The 27,428-nt window shown below is 39.0% G+C and overlaps 1 protein-coding gene across 2 annotated transcripts in view; it reads left to right on the forward strand.

Moving 5' to 3' along the window:
• Klhl15 (kelch like family member 15) overlaps positions 1–27,428 on the forward strand; it is a 46,849-nt gene continuing 19,421 nt past the window's right edge. Inside the window, exons 1-3 of one of the 2 annotated variants that reach the window (XM_050132166.1) lie at positions 1–49; positions 643–851; positions 20,991–21,702. In XM_050132166.1, coding sequence (XP_049988123.1) covers positions 20,998–21,702 — 705 coding nt within the window. In that variant the 5' untranslated portion in view covers positions 1–49; positions 643–851; positions 20,991–20,997. Of the gene's footprint in view, positions 50–348; positions 466–642; positions 852–20,990; positions 21,703–27,428 lie in introns of those variants that run through there. The other variant, XM_050132165.1, reaches the window with a different exon arrangement.

The following is a 27,428-nucleotide window of genomic DNA, read 5'->3' on the forward strand; positions in this document are numbered from 1 at the left end:
CGCGCATATCGTTCGAAGATGGCGGCATTGGCGTTCGACCAGGGAGAAGGTAAACACCCGGCAGGCGGCGCGCTGGCCCCTACGGGGCACCCTCAGGGTTTCAGGAGACCTCTCTGGCCTCCTCTCGAAGCCGCGGCTTCCCGCTCCCGCCCGCTCCCACGGAGAGGCCGACTTCCGCGTCCTCGACCCCGTGGTCCGGGCCCCCTACCAGCAGCCCCGCCTCCCTGGGCGGGCCCCGGGCGGCTCCCGCGGCCCGCAGGGGGCGCGAGGCCCGGAGCGGCCCCTGGCTCGTGGCCCCGCTCGCCCCGCCCCTTTCCCGCCCCTTTCCCGCTTTCCTCCACCCCCGGCGTGGGTGATCCCGAGGCTCCGCGCGCTTCGGGGCAGAAACCCGGGGACACCGTCGCCGACTTTGCTCCTGCTGCAAGCGTTTCTGCCGTTGCCTTCGACCCCCTCAGCTCTCTCCCGGTTCGTGGCCCTACGCGGGGTGCTCTTGCTGAACCCTGTTGGGGGGTGCCGCGAGCCTCACCCCCCCTCCCCTCCCCGGTAGCGGCAAGTCTGGGCCCCGGCCCCGACGCCAGCCGTGCGCCTCCCGCCTAGCCCAACTGTCTGGACTCGCTACTCAAGCGCTGTCTTCTTTCCCAGGACTGCTTCTGAGGGGACCTCGGGTTCGCACGCTCGCCCCGCGCCGGACCGCCCCGGCGCGGCCAGGGAGCGGCCCCTTGTAGAGGTCTAGGGAGCCTCCCGAGGTCCGTGCCGGCGCCCGGCGTCCGACCCTCCCACCGTTCGGCCCACCGGCCCGCTTCTTCCTGATGCAGACTGCCGTCCACTAGAGGCTGGACAGGACCCCCGAGGTGCGTAGCCGCCCCTGGCCGCCGGCCTGCGGAGCCCGGGCTTTGCCCGCGGCCCCGAGGAAGGCACGGGCTCCGTGGCCCTTGCTGTACCGGCGGCGCTCAACACATTTCCTAAGACACTGGGACCCGATTTGTCTTTGAGTTTACTTAAATTGTTTGAAATGTAAATTTTCTTTTTCCAGGGGAACAGAGAGAGAGGGAGAGACAGAGAGAGAGGGGAAAAGAAGGAAGAAGCATAATTCAGCCATTTTTTGCAGCACAGAGCTGCAGGTACCATGGTTATTTCCCCCCTAACCGGTTCCTTCCCTTTAAAAATCCGAGTTGTGCCTGAAATAGAACTGTGCGGATTGTGAGGCAATAAAGCGTGGAATCGGAACGTCTGGGGCCGCCTGGGTGGCTGAGAAAATCCCGTGCAGAACCTCAGTTGCTTATCTGAAACGCAGTCAGTCAGAGCCACATCAGAAGGTAGTGAGGACTATATGAGGTCATGTATGTAAAAATAATCTATAGCTGCAAAGTGTCGTCGCAAATGTAAGGTCATTTCTTTTTTTTTAAGTACCCTTTGCTGGAGTGGTTAATGTGGCTAACTGTTGCTGCCTCTTAATTTCTATATTATAAGTAAATAAGTACGGAATAGCAAAACAGTGCTGTGATCGATGGCTGTTTAATAGGCACGTTGGCTGGCTTGCCTCCTACAAAATACTAGCTGCTTCTTTAAAATAACGGTATTCTTTAATTCAGATCTCATGTCACTATAGGGCTTGTCATCTTTCTAGGCCTCTCAGGCCCTTTTCTGACTCAGAATATTTCTTATGTTTTTCAGAGTTTCTCTTTGCTATCTGATTTGCCGTTGTCATTTTAAAAGTGTATATGCTCTAATTGCAATGTTTGCTTTTCATGTCTAGGGAACAGGATGACTGAATGCTTCTACCCGTTTGAAAATTGTTTTTTTGAAGAGCTTACAAATGCATGCATATTTCTCTAATGCTTAATAGGTCTAGAAATGTGTAATGAATCTCAACATTTTAGTTTTTAATGTAATATTTGTGTAATTAAATTCTATTTTCAATCACAACACTCAGTAGGTGCCTTGAGTCGCAGTTTGTCAGTGGTAAAGGATGTTAATCAATGCTCTTTACTACTGGTTAATTTGGCAGAAAAATAAGATAGTAATATTTGTGGTTTGAAAATATTTTGCTAGAGTTTCAAAACTGTAGGATGTTTTGACTTAAAATAGTTAATAAAAAGTGAAAGGATCATTTTGGAGTATATTATTTTTAGTTGGTATTAAGTGTTTTTTAATTCCCTAGTCTAATACCAGTTGTCTTTCACAGTATGCTTCTGTGTTTTGTAAAAAGACAGAATAATGTAAGGTGGGCAGGATTAATTTGGAAAAGGAGCAGCCAACTCTAAAGTGGTTGCTTTTATATTTTGGATTTATCCCTTGTCCTAAAGATAATTTTGACTGATCACTACGTTACCAAAAATTTCAGAGTTTGATCTTTGCCTTGTTGTGGGTTATTTAGGGATGAAATTGTGGAACCAAGACTGGCTTGACTGAATTCATGTGTGTTTAGAAGGGGGGAGTCCCAAACTTGGTTTAATGTGTATAAATTGACATTGTGCAATATAAATGAATAGTGAAATTTGTGTTAATAATTTCAAATTGGAATTTTTCTTTACTTAGGACAACTTATATCAACAAAAATACATCATGACAAGTCGAGAGATGGGAGAAAGGAAAAAGTGCTATATTTTAGTACCTTTAACTTGAATCCACCCCCCCCTCGATTTTGACCCCTCTCCCTATGATGTTGGTGGCCCACCCTCAGGTTTGAGCTTTCAAATTGCAAATGTTTCATGACTGAATGTTAAGTTAGGACAATGAATCTTAGTCTGGGTTGGGGGCGTGTTGTAGATTAATTTATTACCAGACATTTCTTTTTTTCCCGTTTATTTATTTATTAAAGATTTCTGCCATCGCCTCCCATTTCCCTCCCCTTCCCCCTCCCCCAGTCAAGTCCCCCTCCTGCGTCAGCCCAAAGAGCAGTCAGGGTTCCCTGCCCTGTGGGAAGTCCAAGGACCACCCACCTCCATCCAGGTCTAGTAAGGTGAGCATCCAAACTGCCTAGGCTCCCACAAAGCCAGTACGTGCAGTAGGATCAAAAACCCATTGCCATTGTCCTTGTTTCTCAGCAGGCCTCATTGTCCGCTATGTTCAGCGAGTCTGGTTTTATACTAGGCTTTTTCAGACCCAGGCCAGTTGGCCTTGGTGAGTTCCTGATAGAACATTCCCATAGCTCCTTTGGGCTTTTTTAAAAACCGAAGAACAACGAAAGCTGGTCATTGGTGAGGGCTTGCAGTAATGGTAGTTAATTAGAACGGTGTATAACTCGGAGAACTCGGGAGGACACTAGTTACGTAATATCATAACCTTAGGCCAGTAACTTGACCTCATATTTTGGATTTTTTTCATCTTTAAATTGAGAGTGGTTCCCCTCCCTCGTCAGCCCAAAGAGCAATCAGGGTTCCCTGCCCTGTGGGAAGTCCAAGGACCACCCTCCTCCATCCAAGTCTAGTAAGGTGAGCATCCAAACTGCCTAGGCTCCCACAAAGCCAATACGTGCAGTAGGCTCAAAAACCCATTGCCATTGTTCTTGAGGTCTCAGTAGTCCTCATTGTCCGCTATGTTCAGTGAGACCTGTTTTAACCCAGGCTTTTTCAGACCCAGGCCAGCTGGCCTTGGTGAGTTCCCGATAGAACATCCCCATTGTCTCAGTGTGTGGGTGCACCCCTCGCGGTCCTGAGTTCCTTGCTCGTGCTCTCTCTCCTTCTGCTCCTGATTTGGACCTTGAGATTTCAGTCCGGTGCTCCAATGTGGGTCTCTGTCTCTGTCTCCTTTCATCGCCTGATGAAGGTTAATATTCAGGAGGATGCCTATATGTTTTTCTTTGGGTTCTCCTTCTTATTTAGCTTCTCTAAGAACCCGAATTATAGGCTCAATGTCCTTTATTTATGGCTAGAAACCAAATATGAGTGAGTACATCCCATGTTCCTCTTTTTGGGTCTGGCTTACCTCACTCAGGATAGTGTTTTCTATTTCCATCCATTTGCCTGCAAACTTCAAGAAGTCCTTGTTTTTTACTGCTGAGTAGTACTCTAATATGTATATATTCCATACTTTCTTCATCCATTCTTGATTGGGGGAGGGGGAGGGAAGGGGGAGGCGGCGGTGGGGAAGAGACAGAAATCTTTAATAAATTAAAAAAGAAAGAATATGTAAGATAAAAAAAATAGGAAATCACTCCAAGTTACAGAGAAAGAAAAAAAGACCAAAAAATTTTTTTAAAAACTGGTTACAATATAAATGATAGCTGTGGAGAGACCATAGATGACTCAATTTATAGGCAGAATCAGGATGATAAGAACAGAGCATGTTTTAAAGAAATAAATAAACATGAATAATATCTAAAAAAATAAATAAATTGAGAGTGGTTATAGAACAGGGAGATTTGTGAAGTAAATTTCTTCATAGATCAAGTATTTCTTAAGCATTTACTATGTGATACACACTGTTCTAGGTGCTGGGGATTCAAGTTAGTAGTAATAGTTTTAACAATTTTTTTTGTTTTGGATTTTTTTCCAGACAGTTTTTCACTGTACCCCAGGTTTGCTTTTAAGTTAGGATAATCCTGCCTCAGCCTCCCATGTACTGGCATTATAGGCATGTGTAGCTAACTATATGTGGCACAAAACAAAATTATTTGAAGAGAAAATTAAAACTATGGTGGCCCATTTCTGTAGTTTTAGTACTAGGAGGTGGAGGCAAGAGGATCAGTTGAGAATCTTATTCAGTAGAGGCAGCCTGGAATATGAGACCCTATCTTAAAAATTTTTACTTCAGCATTAAATATACATTAGAAAAAAAATAAAGCAGAGATGAAGATGTGGATTCTTTGGTTGATGGAATAGAGGGGTTTTGTAATTTTTTTTTTTTTTTTTTTTTTTTTTTTTTGGTTTTTCGAGACAGGGTTTCTCTGTGGTTTTGGAGCCTGTCCTGGAACTAGCTCTTGTAGACCAGGCTGGTCTCGAACTCACAGAGATCTTCTTGCCTCTGCCTCTCAAGTGCTGGGATTAAAGGTGTGCACCACCACCGCCTGGCCGGGTTTTGTAATTTTTATTTGTAACACCCGATTCTGTGTTATACCCTTGGTACAGTTCGCGCGCCACTGTACTGTATGCAAGTCGGGCAAGGGCCTGGAGATTGAAAGAACACACACAGAGACCTGGGTCATTTGGAAGGAGATCAGCTGAAAGCCATTTATTCAAACTTGGGGAAATCCTTATGTACCTAACTGCTGCACTAGGACCTCTGCTCAGGCAGGTGGGAAATTACCACACCAACAATGGAGTCAATGCCACACAGCTAATCACCAGGCGGGGCAGGGGAAGCACAGGAACAAACAAAATGCTTTGTCAGCTGACCAAAAACTGTCCTCTCACCCCAGGAACAAGGGTAGACCATTTATTTATGTTTTGTTTGTTTGCTTTTTTTAGGATAGGGTCTCTGTACTGTAATCTTGGCTGTAGACCAGGCTGGCCTTGAACCCACAGAGATCCTCCTGCCTCTGCCTCCCGAATGCTGAAAAAAGGTACCATCAAGCCCACTGGTTCTGTTATTTTAAGAAGGATTTGGGACAAGGTCTCATTGAGACTGATCTAAAGGGAGTCATAGATACCTGGATAGAGGTGAGGCTAATTTTCTAGGAACAGCAGCAACAAAAGGAAGAGTAGAAGGAGCTTATTGTTGCCATTTTAGGAACCAATAAAAAGGCTCCCATAGGTCATTTCCCATAGGTATACCTTGTATTGCTGTTGGCTCAAAAGTAGATGACCATGGGGCTAGAAAGATGGCTCAGTGATTAAGAGCACTAGTTGCTCTTCTAGAGGATCAGGGTTCAATTCCCAGCATCCATATGTTGGCTCACAACTAAATGTAATTCCAATTCCAGGTGACCCTAGACTCTTCTGGCTTCCATGGCCACTAGGCACTCTCATGGTACACAGACATATATGCAGCCAAAACACCCATACCACAAAATGAAAAAAAATTTAGATGACAAGGGGGCCAGGAATGGTTCCCCGGATCTTTAATTCAAGCATAAAGAAGGCAAAGGCAGGTAGATTTCTGAGTTCAAATCTCTCCAGGGCTACAAAGTGAAGCCCTGTCTCCAAATAAACAATCTTCTCCCAGTAAAAAAAAATAAGTAGATGGCCTTTTGTTTTTGTTTTGCTTTGTTTTTCTGAGATAGGGTCTCTACATAGCCCTAGTTGTCCTGGAACTTACTATGTAGACTAGGCTAGCCTCGAACTTAGAGAGATCTACTTGCCTCTGCCTGCAAGTACTGGGATTAAAGTGTGTGCCAACACATGTGGCAGTAGATAACCTTTCAAGTTAGAATTTTTAAAAATTATTTTTTTGTCTGTGTCTTTGTGTATGTAGGAGTGTACATATGAAGGTCAGAGGATGATGCAGGAGTTGGTTCTCATCTTCCACCATTTAGTTCCCAAGAATTGATTGAATTTAGATAGTCGGTCTTGGGGGCAAGTGCCTTTACAAATTGAGCCATCTCAGTAGACCAGAATTATAACTATTTTTGGAAGAGGGTGCTGAGGATTGAACTGCCCAGAGCCTCACATGTACCAGGCAAGTGCTCTTTGACTGAATGACGTTCTCGGCACAGAGCTTTTAATTTTGGAATAATAAAGAGTGAAAAAGTAAAATATATTCTATTTTTTCCTTTCTTTTTCTTTCGAAACAGGGTTTATCTGTAGCTTTGGAGCCTGTCCTGGAGCTAGCTCTTGTAGACCAGGCTGGCCTTGAACTCATAGATCCGCCTGCCTCTGCCTTCCAAGTGCTGGGATTAAAAGTGTGTGCCACCACTACCCAACTTTTTTCTTCTTTTTAATACTTGGAGGTAGAGGTTGAAGCTAGGGTCTTATGTGTTGAGCAAACACCATACATTTAAATTATATCCTCAGCCCTTCATATTTTTTCTCTTTTTTTGTATATTCAAATGCACATGCATATGAGCCATGGCAAGAATGTGAAGGTCAGAATACAACTTGTGGGAGTTGGTTCTCTCCTTCCACCATGTGTAGCCAGGGATCAAGCTCAGATCATCACACTTGGTAGCAGGCTCCTTTACTCACTGAGTCATATCACTGGCCATAAGATGTTTAAAAATACATTTACATATTTGCTTATTTATTTATTGTATGTGCATACATGTGCACAGGCTACTCAGCATGAATGTGGAGGTTAGGGAACTACTTGTAGGAGTAGGTTCTCTATTACCTTTTCCCTGAGATGGTACTCAGGTCATCAGGCTGCACCACTTGAGTAAGCTGCTTTCTCTCTTTAATATGAGATACCTAATGTTCATCAGGCCGGGGGTATATCTCAGTGATAGAGCACTTACATCCCATGTGTGAAGCTCTGGGCTCTTGTCAAGCTGTGTGTGTGTGTGTGGGGGGGGGATCTAGCCGAATCATTGAAGCAAATAAGGTCAGATAGAAAAAGTATCTTTTGTTCTTGATTATTATCTTTGAATTTAGTTAATACTGCATCATGGACTTATAGGAAATCTGTATCATAAACTCAGGAGCTTCCAAAAGATTGTGTTATATAATTCTTGGGGAGAATGAAAATGCTAACAGTGCACGATTTGTGATTTCATGTTAAAATGCAGCTTTGAAGATTTGGGATTTTATTTCCCAATAGAGACTTTTCCTAGAATTCTCATTGGATCCAATCTCTAAAGACCAGGGAAGCTGTTTTCCATGACATCACTCTTGGACTACTTCTTACAGTAAGGCATAAGTAAAGGAGCATTAAAGATGAAAAATAGCATTGAAATGGTTGAGGTTTTTTTTTCAGTTTTCTTATAATATAGGGTGACTAGATACTAAACATACCTGTAAACTGAAGTAATTTGGGTATTAGGTGCCAGTCTTGAGGCTGGAGGACCAGATCTTTCTAAATTTGCAATTTAGTACTGAGTTAAAAGAATATTTTGATGAAGAGAGTTTCAAATACGCAGTCTTTTCTCCCACATTCAGTTTGTGTTCTTTCCCAGCTTGAGTGGTTGTATATATTTGAGGATAAAAGGAATGCCTATTAGAGCTCAAAAAAATAAATTCCCCATTTCTAAATTTTCTTTTACCATCAGTGTACTTAGAAATGGCTGATTTGAGATTGTTGAATTAAAAATTGTTGGCTAGATTATAGAAATTGTGTGAGATTTTATGATTTAGAAATCTTTTCTTTTAAAAAATGCTAAGCTTTCATTTTCCTTTCAATATGGAAGTATGGCATTTCTTGCATAGGTGTCAATTTTGTTAGAACAATTTGATAGTGAAGGCAGTCTGGAATTATTTACATTTTTCATTGAGCGTAAACATTAACCTTTTGAGAGTCTAGCTTTTATACTGAACAGCTTACAGTTTTTTAGTTTTCAGGCAGCTTTGGGAGGAATGTGAAAACAATAAATGACTACTTATGTCTTAAACATGGAGGTTAGTTGATTTTGAAACATCTTCTATTTAATTGTCTAGAATTTTGCCTTCAGATCAGAATGGTAGCCTTCTAACTAAAAGGGAAGCATTTAATTTCTATGCCTTGAATTTCCTTGCAATGTTACCCCCACCAGACTTCTTTCTTTACTGGTCACTAGAGAGTTTGAACTATTAGAAATTTTTGTGATATAAATAGCTTTAATAGTCTTCTAAGGCAGGCGTGTGTGTGTGTGTGTGTGTGTGTATGTGTGTGTGTTTTGTGTGGTCACTTATCTCTTTATCGTCCCTTAATTGATACTTGAGATGTCCCATAGCCTTTTTATATCTCTCTCCTTTTTTTTTATTTTTTTATTTTCGAGACAGGGTTTCCTAGAACTAGCTCTTCTAGACCAGGCTGGCCTCGAACTCACAGAGATCCGCCTGCCTCTGCCTCCGGAGTGGTGGGATTAAGGGCGTGCGCCACCACTGCCCGGCCCTCTTTATATCTCTTAAAATTTATTTGGATTCTAAACAAGTTTGGTTTATGTGTATTGATTTTTGTAGAAACTGATACTATGGAATTTAAAAATATTTGTAATTCTTTTGAAAATTAGCCCTCTTAAAGTTATATAAATTATGGTTTTTAATGAAAAATGAGTATCCTCTAGAAAATTAAGATCTTGAAGTCAGGTGTAGTGGCTCATGCTGATAATCGCAGCACTTGGGAGATTGAAAAAGAATTGCTGAGTTCAAAGTCAGCCTGGACTAGGTTGAATCTCTGTCTCAAAAAAAAAAAAAAAAAGAAAGAAAGAAAGAAACAAAGATCCTTGATAATTGGATTATTGCTGGCCACATTTTTTCCAAATCTTTCTATAACATTTGGTTTTATAAAAAGCATGACAGGTATTTACGTTCTGTGCATTCTTCTTAAAAAAAAAAAAACAACTCTGAAAATCATAGAGGAAAGGTGAAAGAGATAACTTCTTGGGCATTGAATTTCAGAAATTCATGTGTGCTGCTAGGTTAAGTGTGTTACCTCTGAGCTACATATCCTAATTGTTAGAACTATTTTTTCTTAGCCCCAAAGCTTTTGAAATATTTTGAGAATAATTTTGACCTTGACAAGTTCTTTCAGGTGACTGTGACTCCAGATCTCTCTAGACCATATCATATGCCCAAAGACATGAATCAGTCTGTGTCTGTCTCTCTCCCATCTCCTCCCGGCCGGTGTGTATGTGTGTGCATATGTATGGGTATGTACTGGGAATTGAATCCTGAATCCAGGGTCCTCAGTCACCGAGGTATGAACTACATCTTTAGCCTCTTGTAGCCTCTGCAGTGCCAAGTTGATACAGCAAGATACACTATACAGTATTTCCTTTCTAGTAGTATAAGCATGCCTTGTAATTTAGTCTAATTTAGGTTCATTCCTCTTTTGGAAAAAAAATCTATTTTAAATTCTGAAGGCCAAGTATAGAATATGTACACATTGGGTTTATAAGCCATAATTTGCCCTTATCTGAAGATCCATTATGAGAAGTCAGGATATAGAGTTTCTGAACATGTAACATTTTATGTGTTAGTAATATTTTTTCTCAAAAGTCCCTTACTGGATATTTTCCCAGTCCTCATTGATCATAGAATTAAATATTTGGGTTTTGTGCTATACATCTTAGAATTATTAATTCTTTCTAAAATTGGTATAATTATAAAGAGAATTTTTATATAAGGTTTTGTATAGTTCCTTTTTAAAAGTCTTACTTTTGCTTTTCTTAGTTATTTGATTTACTTAAATATGTGTTTTTGTTTTATAGTTCTCTCTTTTTTGTTTGTGTTTAAACCTTGCCATTCTGTGCTTTTTTTTCCTTTGTAGTGTTCAGGGTATGAATTGTGAACAAGTTGGTTTTATTTCACATGTTCATTTGTTTGGTTATTTGATGCCTTAAATGTTGATATTATAAAACCTTGCTGTTTAGTAGAATATGCTAGATACTAATGCATTTTAAAATTTTGTTAGCCATAGTTTTTTTTATCACAAGAGAAACAGGTAAAGCTGTTTTTAATATATTTTATTCAATATGATAAGTATATCTAAGGTAAATAGCAAACTCAATACAAAAAGATTCTCTTACATTATTTTTTATATCCACTCTTTACTTCTATCATTGTTATATACCCTATCTTTTTAACACTTAACTAGATGTGTGACCTCAAATAAAGTCTGTTCATCCATAAACCTTAGCGTCTTCATCTATCAAGTAAGTTACAGTTGGTCTGGGTTCTGAGAAGGTGGGCTATGGTTCAAAATGCTCTTGGTAGGGAGAAGAGAAGGTTTTTATGAGGTTAGCAGGATTAGATTTATTATTCAGCTACTAATAAAAGTGTCAAATTTACTATTGGGCTTGAGTAGGCACCAAGAGAAAAAGGTGCAGTACTAATAGTGTACTTTAGGTCCATGCACTATGGTAAGTGCTTTATGTGCATTAAAACATTTAATTCTCAGAGCATCCAATATTGTAGATTCTATTACTATTAGTATCCTCATTTTACAGATGAGGACATCAGGCCACGGAGATGCTAAATAGTTTGCTCTAAGTGACAGAGCTAGTAGAAGAATAATCACAGTTTGATCTCTTGAGTGTGTCTCTCGATCTAGACTTTGACTTGTGCTTTCATTGAGAGACTATATGTTGTTATCAGTTCATCATGGAGTATTTTATAGTTTTCTGTTTCCATACATGCTTTCCATAAAAGTGTAAGTTACTGATCCTAATGCTGTTAGTCTTATTTGAAAAGTTCATTGAGTTTCCTAGGTGGAAAAAAATTAATGCATATGCCCCAGCTGTCAGAAATTACTTTAGAAGTTAATTTAGATCAGATAGACTTGATAAAAATATTGGTGGGACTTTAAAAGTAGCTATAGTTTATTTATTCATTCATTTATTTTGTTTTTTAAGATCTGGTTTCTCTGTGTAGCCCTGGTTGTTCAAGAACTTGCTTTGGGGCTGGAGACATGGCTCAGTGGTTAAGAGCACTGACTGCTCTTCCAGAGGTCCTGAGTTCAATTCCCAGCAACCACATAGTGGCTCACAGCCATCTATAATGAGACCTAGCGCCCCCTTCTGGCATTCAGGCACACATGGAAGGAGTGCTGTACACATAATAAATAAATAAATCTTAAAAAAAAAAGAACTTGCTTTGTAGACCAGGCTGGCCTCAAACTCAGAGATCACCTCTGTCTCTAAGTCCTAAAATTAAAGGTGTGACCACCCCTACCCAGCTTTAGTTTGTTGGGGTTTGGGTTTGGGTTTTTTGAGACAGTCTCTCTGTAACAAATTTGGCTCTCCTGGAATTCTCTACATAGACCAGGCTGGCCTCAAACTCACAGAAATCCACCTGCCTCTGCCTCCTGAGTGCTAGAATTAAATGCATGCGCCACCACTGCCTGGCTTAGCTTTAGTTTTAATATGTATGTAAGAGCATTGCTTATCTATACAGCCATATAAAAAGCAGAAAAACAAATAGGAGTATTATGCCTCAAAAGTTCAGATATTGTCTAATGCTTTCATTTTTTACAGAGACAGAATGATAAGAAATCTTAAGTAACTAACAGGTATGTCTGTGCTAAGACTTACTTAGGACCCTTGGCTGTAAGTAGAAATCAGCCCAGGTAATAAAAAGTAAAACTTTATTTCAAGAACATAAAGATTCCTTTCAGATCTGGGGACTGGGAAAGCACTCTTTGTACTCTTGTCTAGGCCTTCTTTCTTAGTTGACTGCTTTTCAGTGATAATTAGGCTACAAGTGGATGCCCACGGCTGCTCTTTAACATGTTTTGATTCTACTCATACATAGTCAATGTACACTCCTTTTTCCCTTTCTCCTGTCCCTTGCCTTTCCAGATTTCTTGACAAAGTGGTATTCATCTTGGTTCATATTTCCCAGGTGGGTCTGACCATGTGGGATTGGGGCTAGAACCAAAGTGAAGTTTACCTGCTAGGAGTTCTAGACAGGCTTGGCAAGAAGGTACCCAGTACCCCAGCACTCGAGACAGGTAACCTGCTTATGTCTTCAGTGGTTTTTTTTCTTTTTTCTTTTTTACCAGAACATTTCCTATTGCTTCATTGCCATATGATATTTCTGCTGTAGTTAGCTGTTTTGATTACTTTCTTTAAAGAATTATTTATTTATTATGTACACAGTGTTCTGCCTGCACATATTCCTGCAGGTAAGAAGAGGGTACCAGATTTCATTACAGATGGTTGTGAGCCATCATATGGTTGCTGGGAATTGAACTCAGGTAGGAAGAGCATACAGTACTCTTAACTGTTGAGCCATCTCTACAGTCTCCTTGATTCCTATTTTTGAGACAAAGTATCACACTATAGGCCAGAATGGTCTGCAACTTATTGTAGTCCTTCTGCCTCAACTTTCCAAGTAGCTGGAATTATAGGGGAAATCCACATGTGGGTCTGGATTACTTTTTAATATCTCTTCCAAGGGGACAATAAACTTGAGACAGGCCTGAAGTGCATAGCCTGACAAAACAAAAAATGCCCCCCAAAGAAAGTGTAATGTCTCTTTTATTTTTGGTGCATAGGGATTGAACCCAGGAAAGGGATTGAATCTTGGGCCTTGCACATACTGAATCGTATTGCAGTCCACATATCTACTTTAAAATTTTTCATTTTGAGACAGGCAGTGGTGACACATGCCTTTAATCCCAGCGCTTGGGAGGCAGAGGCAGGTGGATCTCTGTGAATTTGAGGCCAGTCTCATCTCAGAGCAAGTTCTAGGACTGGCTCCATAGCTACTGAGAAATACTGTCTCAAAAAACCAAAACAAACAAACATTTTCTTTTATAGGCTGGAGAGGTGGTTCAGTGGTTAAGAGCACTTGTTGCTCTTGCAGAAAGTTAAATTGATTCCTAAAACCCATATGGTGGATCACAAACATCTGTAACTCCAATTCCACCCATCTAATGCCTTCTTCTGAACCAGCCATGTTCATGATGCACATACATACATTTGTGCAGGCACAACACTCATACACATAAAATAAATGAAAAAGGGTCTTTTTCCATTTAAATAATGTTTTTCATAAAGGTGAACATTTTTTGAAATCTTTTTATATAGTAGTAACTATTGTATACACTAGATCATTTTTTCCTTTCTTATTTTTTTTAATTTTTATTTTTTTTTGGTTTTTAGAGACAAGGTTTCTCTGTAGCTTTGGAGCCTGTCCTGGAACTTGCTTTGTAGACCAGGCTGGTCTCGAACTCACAGAGATCCGCCTGCCTCTGCCTCCCGAGTGCTGGGATTAAAGGCATGTGCCACCATCGCCCGGCTCCTTTCTTAATTTTTAAGCAGTGTTGAAGATTGATATTAGGACTTTGTGCATGGTAGGCAAACACTGAACTCTAGCCTTTAAAGATGATCTCTCTGATAGGAAGTAAAATACATAATAATTTAGGCAATGCCAATAACAGAAACAGTCTAGCCATAGTATACGAATGGTAATGGCTTCTGTTGTTAAATTCTCATTGAATGTGACTGGTGTATATTGATGAAAATGATATTTGGTAACCATAACCCTGAGAAAGTAAGGAAAGACCAGAATTTTCATCCAGCTTAATTTGTTATTGTGTTTTACTTGAAAGTTAGTGTGGTGGTAGCCTTCTACTAATCAGTGATTGTCCAGACATTGTTTTCTTTGAGGTTACTTTTGTTCCTAGTATTTTATTTTTGTACATATACCTTCTATTACTTGAAACTTCTGAGCTAATAAACTTTTTTAAATGATTCAGAAAAGCTTAGCAGGGTTGCATACACCATTGAGCCCAGTACTTGGGATGCAGAGGCAGGCAGGTCTCTGAGTTTGAGGCCATCTGGTCTATAGAGTGAGTTCTAGGACAACTAGAGCAATACAGAGGAAAACCTTTCTCAAAACAACAACAACAACAAATATATTCAGATAAGACAAAATTGATGAATTATATTAGTAAGTAGCCTAGGTTTGCCTTGAACCTTCTGTGGTAACTAGACAAAGCTCAAACTCAATCTTCTTGCCTCAGCCCTCTGAACTCTAGAATTATAAGTGTGCACTTTACCTGCTTACTTTAATCTTTAATATGCAAATTAAAAGTTCTGATATTACATTGTCTAGAACACCCCCCTGCACACTTAAAAGATAGCCTTCTGGGGCTAGAGAGATGACTCAGTGGTTAAGAGCACTGCCTGCTCTTCCAAAGGTCCTGAGTTCAATTCCCAGCAACCACATGGTGGCTTGCAACCATCTGTAATGAGAACTGGTGCCCTCTTCTGGCCTGCAGGAATACATGCACGCCAAACACTGTACAAATAATAAATAAATAAACATTTCATTTTAAAAAAAGGATAGCCTTCTGTTGTTCTATGGTTTTCAAACAAAACTTCACATTAAAACTATTTTTAGCCAGGCATGGTGCATGCCTTTAATCCCCAGCTTTTGGGAGGCAGAGGCAGGAGGCTCTCTGCGACTTTGATGCCAGCCTGGTCTATGTAGCAAGCTTCAGGACAACTGAGGCTACAAAGAGACCCTGTCTCAAAAAGTTTTTGTAAAATTTTTGTTTTGTTTTTGTTTTTTTTTTTTTTGAGACAGGGTTTCTCTATAGCTTTGGAGCCTACAGGAGCTAGCTCTTGTGGACCAGGCTGGTCTCAGACTCACAGAGATCTGCCTGCCTCTGCCTCCCAAGAGCTTGGATTAAAGGTGTGTGCTACCACTGCCCAGCTAAATATTTTTAAAGATTATTTTTGCCTGTTTTTAATTTTTGAATAAGGTCTTACTGCGTAGCCATGTTCAACCAGGAGGCAGATGCAGGTTCAAGACTAGCCTGGTTTACATGAGATCCAGGCCAGCGAGGTCTGTATAGTAAGACCCTGCCTAAAAATAAAAATCTGGTTAAATTTGTGTAATTTTTAATTAATGGCATACTAAATAAATATTTTTATCTTAATTTCATGTAGTGCATACTTTTGCTACCTTTGATTAGTGAATATTTAATGTGGTAGAATCAATAGGCCTTAAAGAGTTGAGCATAATAGTCCATGCCTATAACCATAGCTCTCTGGGGAGGCTGAAACAAGAGAATTGCTGTGAACTTAAGGCCAGTTTGGAGTACATAATGAGTTTCAGGCCAGTCTGGGCTATAAAGTATGACCTTGACTCAGAAAAAAAAAAAGACAGGGGAGGTAGGGGGCACCTGCAATATGTCTTTTGATAAGATGGAAGATACAAAAGAAAAAAAAACGGAGTAGGGGAGGATAGGATTAGGATTCTGTTTTAGATATATTAATTTTGAAGTCACAAAATGATACCATCCCAAATAGAGTGTACAGAAGTGTCTGCTATGCAATTGGTTTATTATATGACAGAGTGGAGTAAGGATTGAGATACAGAAAGATTGTCAAGATATTGGTGAAAGTAGACCTTCAAAATCATAGGTTTAGGTGAGATTGTTTAGAAAGATACAGTGTTTAGATGAGAGAAATGGGGCAAGATCTGATTTGCGGATGACACCAGTGCTCAAGGGGTTACTTTGAGAAAAATGATCTCATGAATGAGAATGAAGAATGAGTAGCATAGGAAGAGATTTAGAGTAATGTGCTACTGACAGCCATGAGCCAATGGCCTAAGTCATGCTGCAGAAGAATTTAGGAAAACAGAGACCAGGCAATTAGAGACTTTAAAGATTTTGTTAAAAGGTTTTTGTAAAAGCAGTGATACCTTTTGATCACAGTTATATTGCAAAATAGATTAGCAGTTAGTGGAACTGCCTGACACACCACCATGCCAAGAAAACCATTTTTAAATATTTTAATATATTATTCTTTCAGCCTTTTTTTTTTTTTTTTTTGATTTTCGATTTAGGGTTTCTCTGTAGTTTTTGGTGCCTGTCCAGAGTGGCCTCAAACTCACAGAGATCCACCTGCCTCTGCCTCCTGAATGCTGGGATTAAAGGTGTGTGCCACCACTGCCCGGCTTAGATTTTTTTTTTTCTTAAGAGTCAGGATCTGGTGTAACCAACGCTAGTTTTGAACTTGGTTTGTAGCCAAGGATGACTTTGAACTACTGACCCTCCTCCTTTTGCTTCCGCTGAGATTACAGGTATATGTCACCATACCTAGTTCAGACTTTTTTCTTATTCACATTCTTTTCTTCCATGAGCTCAGGCTGGGTTCAATACTGATTAAACAGGTTAAAAACTCAAGAAGCTAAAACAACGTATTGAAGCAGTAGGAAATCTAATGATCATCTCCTCATGAAAGTGGGGAATTGGTGCCTTAGTATGTCTTGAGCACTGCCTTTTCCTCCTTAACCATATCCAGCGTACAGAGAGGTTTCCTGATTGGCACATACATCCATATATAATGTGCCTGGCAAACTGGTGCTTTTCAGTAAATAAAAGGGAAACTATGGTAATAGAACAGTGAGATTGGCAGGTGTTGTCTCTAGAAGGAGAAGATAGAGCAGGTGACAGGAGTCAGATATGTTGCCAATTGCTCCATTGGAAGGGATTTTGTTCAAAACACCCAAGCAGACGAAAAAAATTGAGATTGGATCCCAGCATTGTCACTTGGCAGTGTTTCAGAGCCTCAGATGTTGGCTGCTACATCTTTGAATATGTTCTTCAAGCCTGATGTGTAGGTAATGTTTCAGCAGATAGCTCAAACATATAATTATAAATCATGAGACATTCTAAACTGTTTTCAAAGTGGCTATATTGTGGGGGAATATGGTGTACATCTGTAATTCTCCAGAATACAGAGACAGGGTTTCTCTGTGTGACAGTCCTGGCTGTCCTGGAACTCCTTTGTAGACCTGACTGGCCTCAAACTCACAGAGACCCATCTGCCTCTGCCTCCTGAGTCCTGGGACAAAAGGTGTGCGATACCTCCACATTCTTAACTATGTGGAGAAGGATTTGGGAGTCTGAGACAGGAAGATGCTATGAGTTCAAGGCCAGCCTGGACTGTAGAGTGAGACTCTTGAAACCCTGTCTCAAAATCACCCCTCCTCCAATGGATATAATATTCCAGAGGTTAGTCCATACCAGTTATGTTTAGTTTGGTAACATACTGTGATTGTGTATCAATACTCACCAGTAGGGAATGGCCGTGGTGGTACACGCCTTTAATCCCAGCACTTGGGTGGCAGAGGCAGGTGGATCTCTGTGAGTTCAAAGCCAGCCACAGAGTGAGTTCCAGGACAGGCTCCAAAGCTACACAGAAAAACCCTGTGTTGAAAAACAAAAAACAGGGCTGGAGAGATGGCTCAACAGTTAAGAGCACTGCCTACTGTTCCAGAGGTCCTGAGTTCAATTCCCAGCAACCACATGGTGGCTCACAACCATCTGTAGTAAGATTTGGTGTCCTCTTCTGGCCTGCAGAATACTGTATACATAATGAATAAATAAATCTTTAAAAAAAGAAAAAAAAACAAAATAACAGAAGAAATAACTGTCCACAGACACTTAAGAGTAAAAGACAGATCAGCATGGTTTTTGTTTAGTGGGACAAAGAGGCAAGAAAAATGGAAGCCCTGACAGGAGTTGGTGATCTGGTATGGGAAAGTGTAAGATGCAAAAAGAGTGATAAAGTTAAGATATGATATGACAAGTGAAGAAAGAGAAAGAATTGCCTCTAGCTGTGGTGATAAAGGCTTATGATCCTATACTTGACAAGCAAGATGTCTGAGTCTTTGTCTTGGGTTATTTGGTTTCTCTCTCTCTCTCTCTCTCTCTCTCTCTCTCTCTTTCTCTCTTCTCTTTTTTTTTTTTTTTTGAGACAGGGTTTCTCTGTGGCTTTTGGAACCTGTTCTGGAACTAGCTCTTGTAGACCAGGCTGGCTTCGAACTCACAGAGATCCGCCTGCCTCTGCCTCGCAAGTGCTGGGATTAAAGTCGTGCACCACCATCACCTGGCCTTTTTTTTTTTTTTCTGAGACAGGGTTTCTCTGTGCTTTTTTTTTTTTCTGAGACAGGGTTTCTCTGTGTAACAGCCCTAGCTGTCCTGGAACTAGCTCTTGTAGACCAGGCTGGTCTGGAACTCACAGAGATCTGCCTGCCTCTGCCTCTGGAGTGCTGAGGTTAAAGGTGCCTGCTACGACCGCCCGCCTCCAGTTTCTTTCTTTAAAGGAGCAGTGTTAATTAGGAAGTTGATAGTTTGGATTTCAGATATGTACTGGTTCTGGATAAGGGCACATCTTAAGGATTTGCAATGGAATAAGGGAGGGTATATAGAAGTTAAGGAATATTTGGAGGAACTATGACTCAGTTTTTGTGTGGATTGTCTTTTATGAATGCTGAATGGGTACATATAACTCAGCGAGGTGCCAGTTATGTGGGAAAGTGATTGATCAAGAGGTGTGTAATAAGAGATAACAGAGATAAGAGAGGATGGATTTTTATATTATAAAAAATTCTGAGTTTTATTTAGGAAAAGGATGGTAGGAAGTTAAGGAAAGGATTAAAAATATCTGTATGCTTTGGAAGAGTATTTTTAATAAGATGGGTGAAGGTGGGAATAGAAGCATGATATCTGGAAGGTGGGAATTTGAGGAAAAATATTTAAATAAGGATGGAGAAGGAACTTTGGACCAACATGTGCATGTAAGGAAGTTTATGTGTAATTAAGCAAGGTTCTACAAGGCACAATGGAAGGAATTGTAAGGGCATTTACGAATGGAGAAATCCTTAGAGAGGAAGCTAGGAGCTATGTGAGCATGCAAAGAAAAGAACAAGATAGAAGATGACATGAGGTGGATGCTAGTGGGAAGAAGAAAATTACTTCAGTTCATAAGCAGAATCGACTAAACTTACTTTTTGCTTGGACCTAGTTTATTTTTCTTATTTATATTTTTGTAATACTTGGAATTGAACCCAAGACTTGCATATTAAATATGCACTCTACCTATAAGCTATGCCTCTTGCCATAGATCGAATTTGGTTGTTTTTTTTTCTTGTGTTTTGAGACAAAGTCTCATTGTGTAGCTCTGGATAGTTTGGAAGTTGATGTATAGGCATGACTGATCTTGAATTAAGATCCACCTGCCTCTACTTCCTTGAATGTTGGGATTAAAGACATGCCTCCATGCCCAGCCTCTACCTCATATCTGATTTTAATTGTGTCGTGTTAGCTTAATTTTTTTCTTTCCCTCCCTCCCTCCCTCCCTCCCTCCCTCCCTCCCTCCTTCCCTTTGAGACTTCCTTTGAGTAGCATCCCTAGCTGTCCTGGAACTCATTTTATAGACCAGGTCTCACTCTGTAGCTGGCCTTGAACTCACAGAGATCCACCTGCCTCTGTCTGCCTTCCAAGTGCTGGGAATAAAGACATTCACCACCATGCCTGGGTTTATTTCTTAGCTATGTGGAAATTTGTTTCCTTTAAAAATGATATATTTTAGATATAAAAGCATTCATCTGTTTTTTAAAATGAGGTTAATAAGGTAAGTATAGAAGAAAAATGTCTCTTAAAACTTACTACCTAGGTTCATCATTTTAGTATATGTTCTTCCAGACTTTTTCCTCATCTGAACAAATACATATATATTTTATTTTTGAAGCTATACTCAGTATATTGTGGTAGCAGCTAATAAACATCCTTTGTCAGAACAAGCAGATAGAAATCTGTTCTTATCTGTTAAAGTAATCTACCATAAGACTGTACCATATTTATTTACTAATCTGTTGTCAGACTTGTTTTTGTTTTACATAGTATCTTGTTATGTACCCCTAGCTGGCCAGAACTTAATGCCTCTGTTTCCCGTGAGCCACATGTCCCACAAGTGTCAAGCTTTTGTGTATTTTTTGTTGACAAGGAAGGTCTGTCTTTGTAGCTCAAGACAGGAGCTGGTCTGGAACTTGCTGTGTAACTCAGGCTGACTTTGAATTTTCAGCAAGCTTTTGTTTATCACTCTCTCTCTGTTCTTCCACTCCTCTCCCTTCTCCTTTTCTCCTTCCTTCATCATGCCCAGGCTGGCCTGGAACTCTGGATTCAAGTGATGTTTTTCTTCCAGCCTCTTGAGGAGCTATAACTGCAAATGCATGTTACTGTGCCAGATACTTTATAATAGTTTATTATAAATCCTAGGAAGAAGAATTTTATCTGTACAACTTGGCATGTTTATCTAATTACTTTCTTTGGGTGAATTTCTAGGAATTTTCAAGTTTGTTTTTTTTCTGGATAGAATTTATTTTTTTTCTTTACCTTAACTACATATGAAATCTTTTGTATTCCTAATTTTGGAACATGTGTATATTTGATGGATTATGTAAAGTAAGTCAGATGGGTGTGTGTTGTTTGTAAGTTAATAGGTTACTGTTGCTTGATTGATTAATCTTTAGTAGAGTCTCTTCCCCAGGTAGGAACCCAAAAATATTAGCTTGGAAGCTTTCATAGAAGATTGCCTTCTCTCTAAGGGTTTGTACACTTTTGAGACTGTTGCAGTAGACCTAAGATATTATAAAAACTGTTACAGCTCTTAATAATACCTTCTGAATGCATTGTCATGATTAATACCATTTTCTTTAATTACTTTTTTCCAGGTGATTCATGGCAGGGGACGTGGAAGGTTTCTGTTCTTCTCTCCATGACACCAGTGTCTCTGCTGGGTTCAGAGCACTGTATGAGGAGGGATTGCTTCTCGATGTCACTCTGGTTATTGAAGATCATCAGTTCCAGGCCCATAAAGCACTCTTGGCCACCCAAAGTGATTACTTCAGAATTATGTTCACTGCAGACATGAGGGAACGAGATCAGAACAAAATTCATTTAAAAGGTCTAACAGCTACCGGTTTCAGCCACGTTCTTCAGTTTATGTATTATGGAACTATAGAACTGAGTATGAATACTGTTCATGAAATCCTTCAAGCGGCAATGTATGTTCAGCTTATAGAAGTGGTGAAGTTCTGCTGTTCTTTTCTATTAGCCAAAATCTGCTTAGAAAATTGTGCAGAAATTATGAGACTCTTAGATGATTTCGGTGTTAACATCGAGGGAGTCAGGGAGAAGCTGGACGCTTTTCTGCTAGACAACTTTGTGCCACTCATGTCCAGGCCTGACTTCCTGTCCTATCTGAGCTTTGAGAAGCTCATGTCTTATCTGGATAATGATCATCTGAGCAGGTTTCCAGAAATTGAGTTGTACGAGGCTGTGCAGTCTTGGCTGAGACATGATAGACGACGATGGAGACATACAGATACCATCATTCAGAACATCAGGTTTTGTTTGATGACTCCATCCAGCATTTTTGAAAAGGTTGGTGCATTTGAAAACAGTAGATAGGACTCCTCATTTAGTTAAAGATGTTGTTATAGATGAGATTCCCAGAGTTGGTTAGGAGTCAAAGTAGTTTTATAAAAATATTTTATATATAAGAAGCTGACTTTGTTATAGCTTATGTATTTAGTTGTTTTTAAAATACATTTTGTGAGTGAAGGGTGAACCAGGTAGGTAGTAGAATAGTTCCACTTTTGAAGTACTTTTAAGGTTGGCTTACAATGTGATACAACTATTACAAATTTGCTTTAGCTTTTTATAATATAAATTGGGTTAAGATTTTTAAAGTTAATATAAATAATCCATGCTAGAATTGACATTGGGGGCAGTTACAATTCTACATGGTACATATACATTAAATGCATTTTGTTATTTAAAATGTAGTAAGGGCACATATAAATAGCTCTTGATGACCAATAGGCCACAGAGTGATTGTCTTCCATATTCTTACTTATTTCTGTTCCCCATTTCACTGTTGAATACTAACTAAATTTATCCCTGAAAATAGTATATATGCCTAAAAACATTTTGACATTTCCAAATTAGTAGACCATAAATCCTCTATGTATATTCATCAAGCATCCATGTGTACATTTTAACATGTAAATAATTCTATTTTAAAATACTTTCTCTAAAACAGCCTTGGCCTTTTTTGTAAGCATCTTCATTTTTATATCAGAGTCTCACTTTCAATCCATTCTTGCCCAAAGGAGAGAGAGCAGCTTCAGTAATTGCCTAACTTAATTGGTTTCTAATCACATGGTTACCTCTGGGGCTATGTTTACCTCTTGCATCTTTCCTTTCTAGAAAGCACACAAAACTTCTTTGACAGACACCCTTCATGTTAAAATACTCAGCTTTAGCTGCTAACAGATCATGTGGAAAAATAAAATCTCTGAAAAGGAAGTTTGTTTATGCCATTTGAAAAATAAACAAATTTGTGCCTTTGAATAACACTCAGCAGACTGGCATGTTTTTCTTTTTTTTCCCTTCTGAACTGCTATGAAATGTCATTATCTTTTTTTTATTTATTTTTTTCGATACAGGGTTTCTCCGTAGCTTTTTTTTTCTTTTCTTTTTTTCTTTTCTGCTTTTTGGTTTCTGTCCTGGAACTAGCTCTTGTAGAAATGTTATTATCTTTAATAGAGAATTTTATGGAATTTTATCTTTATTCTTAGAATGTATTAATATGGCAGAAATAATTGAAACTAAAGAATTTACTTGTTTTTGTTCAGTAAGAACCAGCCCCACATCAACTATGTAAACCATTTGCTGCTTATGTTTTGATTTTTTTTCTACCTTTACTATTGTTTTTATTGCTCTCTTTCCCTGGGGATTAATGTTTTGTCTTTATACATTAAATGAGGATGCTTTTTCACTACTAAAACAGAGCCCCCTACTCCCCGCATTTCAGTTAGAGATTGAAGTAGAAAGTATTTCTGAAATAGAAAATAAAATTTCATCTCTTGTGGGACACAATAATGGTTAACTGAGAGCAGTTAATGATTTGTAAATGCTGAGCTGCTAGACTAGTCTGCATTTCAATGATCAGTTTTCAAAGTAGGCAATTGTTATAGTGGCTAAAATATAGTGTTGAGTAGGCTGTCTAGCAATTGAACTTGCTGATTTCCTTTTGCACCTATCGCATAACAATGGTTAGCACCATTGGCTAAGTGTGTGGTTTTTTTCACGATAAAAATATTATTAAGGCTTCTTTCTGAAATTATTTTCTTAGGTAAACTTAAGATCCGGTTGAGAAGAAATTTTTCATTTTTTTTGTAATACAAAAATCTTTCACTTGAATAATACTAGTAAGATTGCCTTAATAGTGTGTGAGATTTATTAAAACAATCTATGACTTTTTAAATGTTGGTGCACTTCAATTATGCAGATTAGAGGCCTTATCGCTAGAAATATAACTTGAAAAACAAACTATTAGGGAGAATTTTGTTGGCAAATACATATTAGATATGGTTTGGCATGGTGGCATACACCTTTGATCCCAGCACTTAGGCAGAGGCCAGCTATAGAGAGACCCTGTCTCAAAACAAAGAATTTAGACATGTATTTTATATTTTAAGCTCCTTGAAAATAGTATCCATGTATTTTTCATGCAAGTCCCAAACAAGGCCTGTTTTTTTGTTTTGTTTTGTTTTGCTTTTTGGTTTTTCGAGATAGTTTCTCTGTGTCGCCCTGGATGTCCTGGAACTTACTCTGTAGATCAGGCTGGTCTCTAACTCACAGAGATTTACCTGCCTCTGCCTCACTCCTGAACGCTGGAATTAAAGGCATGCGTCACCACTGCCCTGCTAAAGGCCATTTATTATTTTGGGTTTTTCGAGGCAGGGTTTCTCTATGGAGCTTTGGAGCCTGCCCTGGAACTCACTCTGTAGACCAGGCTGGCCTTGAACTCACAGAGATCTTCCTGCCTCTGCCTCCCCAGCAACATGATATGTAAGTTAATAGCTGTTAACATATTTGTTAGATAGGTAGAAATTGTATAGTCTTTAGTATGTGTTCTTTTTTCCTTCCTGAACTGGCTCAATGAATGTTGTAGAGCCAGGCAGTGGTGGCACATGCCTTTAATCCCAGCACTTTTGAGGCAGAGGCAGGGAGATCTCTCAATTCAAGGCCATTATACCAGAACTACACAGAAACCAGGTTTCAAAAAAAAAAAAAATAAAAGAATGTTGTAGGCATTGTGACCATTCATTCCTGTTTCATGTATCATCTCCCAAGATTAAGGCTATCATCCTACATAACCAAAATACTATTGTTGTACCCAAGAGAATTAACAATATTTCTTTAGCATCATGTAACATCCAGGTCATTTTCTGTTAGTTCAAAGGTGTCTTTTTTGGTTGCTTTTCATGAACTAAAATTTAATCAAGATTTGCACAGTACATTTGGTTGTCTTTGTTTTAATTTTTAACTGCCTCTCCCTTTCCTCCTTTGTTTTAAGGATGTTCAAACATATGAAAAGTTGAATGAATGGTGTAATGAACACTTGTATCATGTGTAGCTGTTGCTTTTCTAGCTTTTGAAAATAACTTGTAACTTGTAATTATCAATATACCTCACTCTTAAATACTTAACTGTATTTCTCTGATGAGTAAGGAATTTTCTTATTTAAATACAATACTATTTTTACCTTAGGGGCAGTAACACTAAGGCCCATCATCAAATTGCTAATGCATATTCTAGTTTTTGCAGTTGCTTCCAAAATCTACTAGAATCCAGTGTTTTTGTATTGCTTTTTGGCCTTCATGTATTTCTAAGCTTTCTTAATCTACAGCAACCTCCACCTTTCTTTTCTTTTTCTTTTTTTCTTTTCTTTTCTTTTTTTTTTTTTTTGAGAAAGACTAGAATGTGTTTCACATTCTGGATGTATTCTAATGTGTCTGATTATTTCCTTGTGTTGTTAATTTAGTTTCTTTATACTCCTTGTTTCCTGTTAACACAGCTACATTTTAGCGTTTTTTTTTTTATGAACAATTACAGGAAAATACTATAATGCCAGAGGAAAAACTCGGAAAACCATTTAGTTGTTCTTATTAGGCTTAGAAAATCATCATTTTTTTTGTATTATGTTTCCAAGCAGCTCATATCTGTGACTAAAACCAAAACCAAAAATTTTATTCACTCTGTTCTGTGTTCAGTTTCGTTTAGAGTAATAAAATTTTTTTCCTTAAAGAAAAAGTAGAATACTTTGGTTTATTGGAGTTAAAACTATATGAAGGGTTAAAATTGAAAGAGTCCTTCTAATAAAGATGTGAGCCTGAGATTTCGGTTTGTAGTATAAGCTTAGTATGCACTATATTCAGTCTCCAGCACGACCCAAATCAGGTGTAACTGATTTGAGTTCCACTGTTCAAAGATTAAGACAACAAAAAGTGGGATTGAAATGACTCAGCAGTTAGGAGTACTGGGCGCTCTTCTAGAGGACCTGGGTTCAATTCCCAGCACCCACATGGCAGCTCACAACTGTCTGTAGCTCCAGTTCCATGGGCTCCATGACACCAGGGATGCACATGATGCACATAGATATGCATTCAGGCAAAATACCCATACCCATAAAATAAATCTTTTTAAAATGCAACAAAAAGGATGTTTATCTCAAATTTACTTTGGAACTAAGAATTTTAAACGTAGGACCTTAGTGGATACTAGCTAGCTAGGTGTTCTACTACTGAACTACATCCCTAGACTTAAATAATTTTAAGATTGATTACATATTGAAATTGCACTTTGGATATATTGAGTTAAATATATCAAAATAAAATTTGACCTTTTGTGCTTTTTAAAATGTGGATAGTAGGGCATCTAAAATTTTCCATCTTTTGGCTTTCATTTGTCATTTGGATTATATTTTTATAGTAGAGTGCTGCTCTAAAGTTAAGGAAGTGAGTTTTCATTAGCAACTCTGAATATGCATATAATAAACTAATTTTCTCATATTTAGACCCTTCTCCCTAAATTTTCATCCTTTGGTTATGGTTATATACAGTTAGTGTTAAAAAAACTCCCAGACCTAAAGATTTTAGTGTGTTTGATGAAGATTAACTGTTAATGAGTGTGGCATCTTTCTTTGTCAGGACCCTTTTTTCTATCATCAGGAAAATAAGCACCTATACAAAGCTTTGGGAAGAAACTTCTTCCTGTAGTAGTACCTGTCAGATATAAGCGATGGCATCTTAAGAAGCAAAAGAATGTTTCTCATTGAAGAAGAGATTCAGGAATCTGAATAAGGCCCCTAGCTCTGTCCAAATCACTAGGATTACTAGGTTTATTCTACTGCCTTTTCATTCCCTGTAATCCCTTCTGAATTTCTCTCAGCTCAGCACACTGCCTCAATTTATAGTGAGTGCTCTGTGAAGTCACCCTTGGCCAAGGTTTCCAGATTTTCTGAGTTCCTCAAAGGCATCTCTACTGTTTATTGGAACACTGAAACAGACACGCGCGCACACCCCCCCCCCCCACACACAGTGCTTTGTGTGTGCATATGCATGTGTGTGTTTGCCAGGTTGTGTTCACTAAGTGCTTTCTACATAGGTATAGAGTCAAAAAGTTATCCTCATTATATAGGTAAGAAAACAAGTTCAGAAAGGTAGGGATCTTACTCCAGAACAAGTGGTACTGTCCAGAATGAAATCCAGGTCTGCTTATTTCTCATGTCAGCATCTTTCTTAAAGCTGCTAGACTAATCAGAGCCCCTGGAGGTACATAATACATGCTGTTTACCTGTGATTCACCTTTAGTCATTTAGAAGTTGTTAGTAGAATTGGGAAATTCTAAAGTGATAGCATGAACAACACAAACCTAAGAAATTCATAACCCTGAAAGAATATAAGGTATGGAAACACATTTTTGTTATTACTGTTTAATCAAACCTCACAATTTCAGTCTTTTTTAAATTTAGATTTTTATGATGCTGGGTGGGGATTATATCCATGTCTTCACATATTTTAAGGAAGCACTTCACCACTGAGCTACATTCCAAGTTAAATCTTGTCTTTTTGAAACATAGTTGTTTAGGTTACGATTTGTTTTTGTGTCGAAGATTCTTAGTATTGAAATTAGACTATAGTTTCAATTTTTACTTAAGCAGTTATCTTTGGCATGCATTTTTACTAGCTTTGATGTCCTTTGCATCTGTTAACAAGGAATAAGGCCTGTTATCACAATGAATTTCAGTAGAGAGTTAA

This window comes from Alexandromys fortis, unplaced genomic scaffold (genome assembly GCF_014885135.2).
Source record: "Alexandromys fortis isolate MF-2015 unplaced genomic scaffold, M_Fortis_MF-2015_v1.1 scaffold_406, whole genome shotgun sequence".
Lineage (NCBI taxonomy): Eukaryota > Metazoa > Chordata > Mammalia > Rodentia > Cricetidae > Alexandromys > Alexandromys fortis.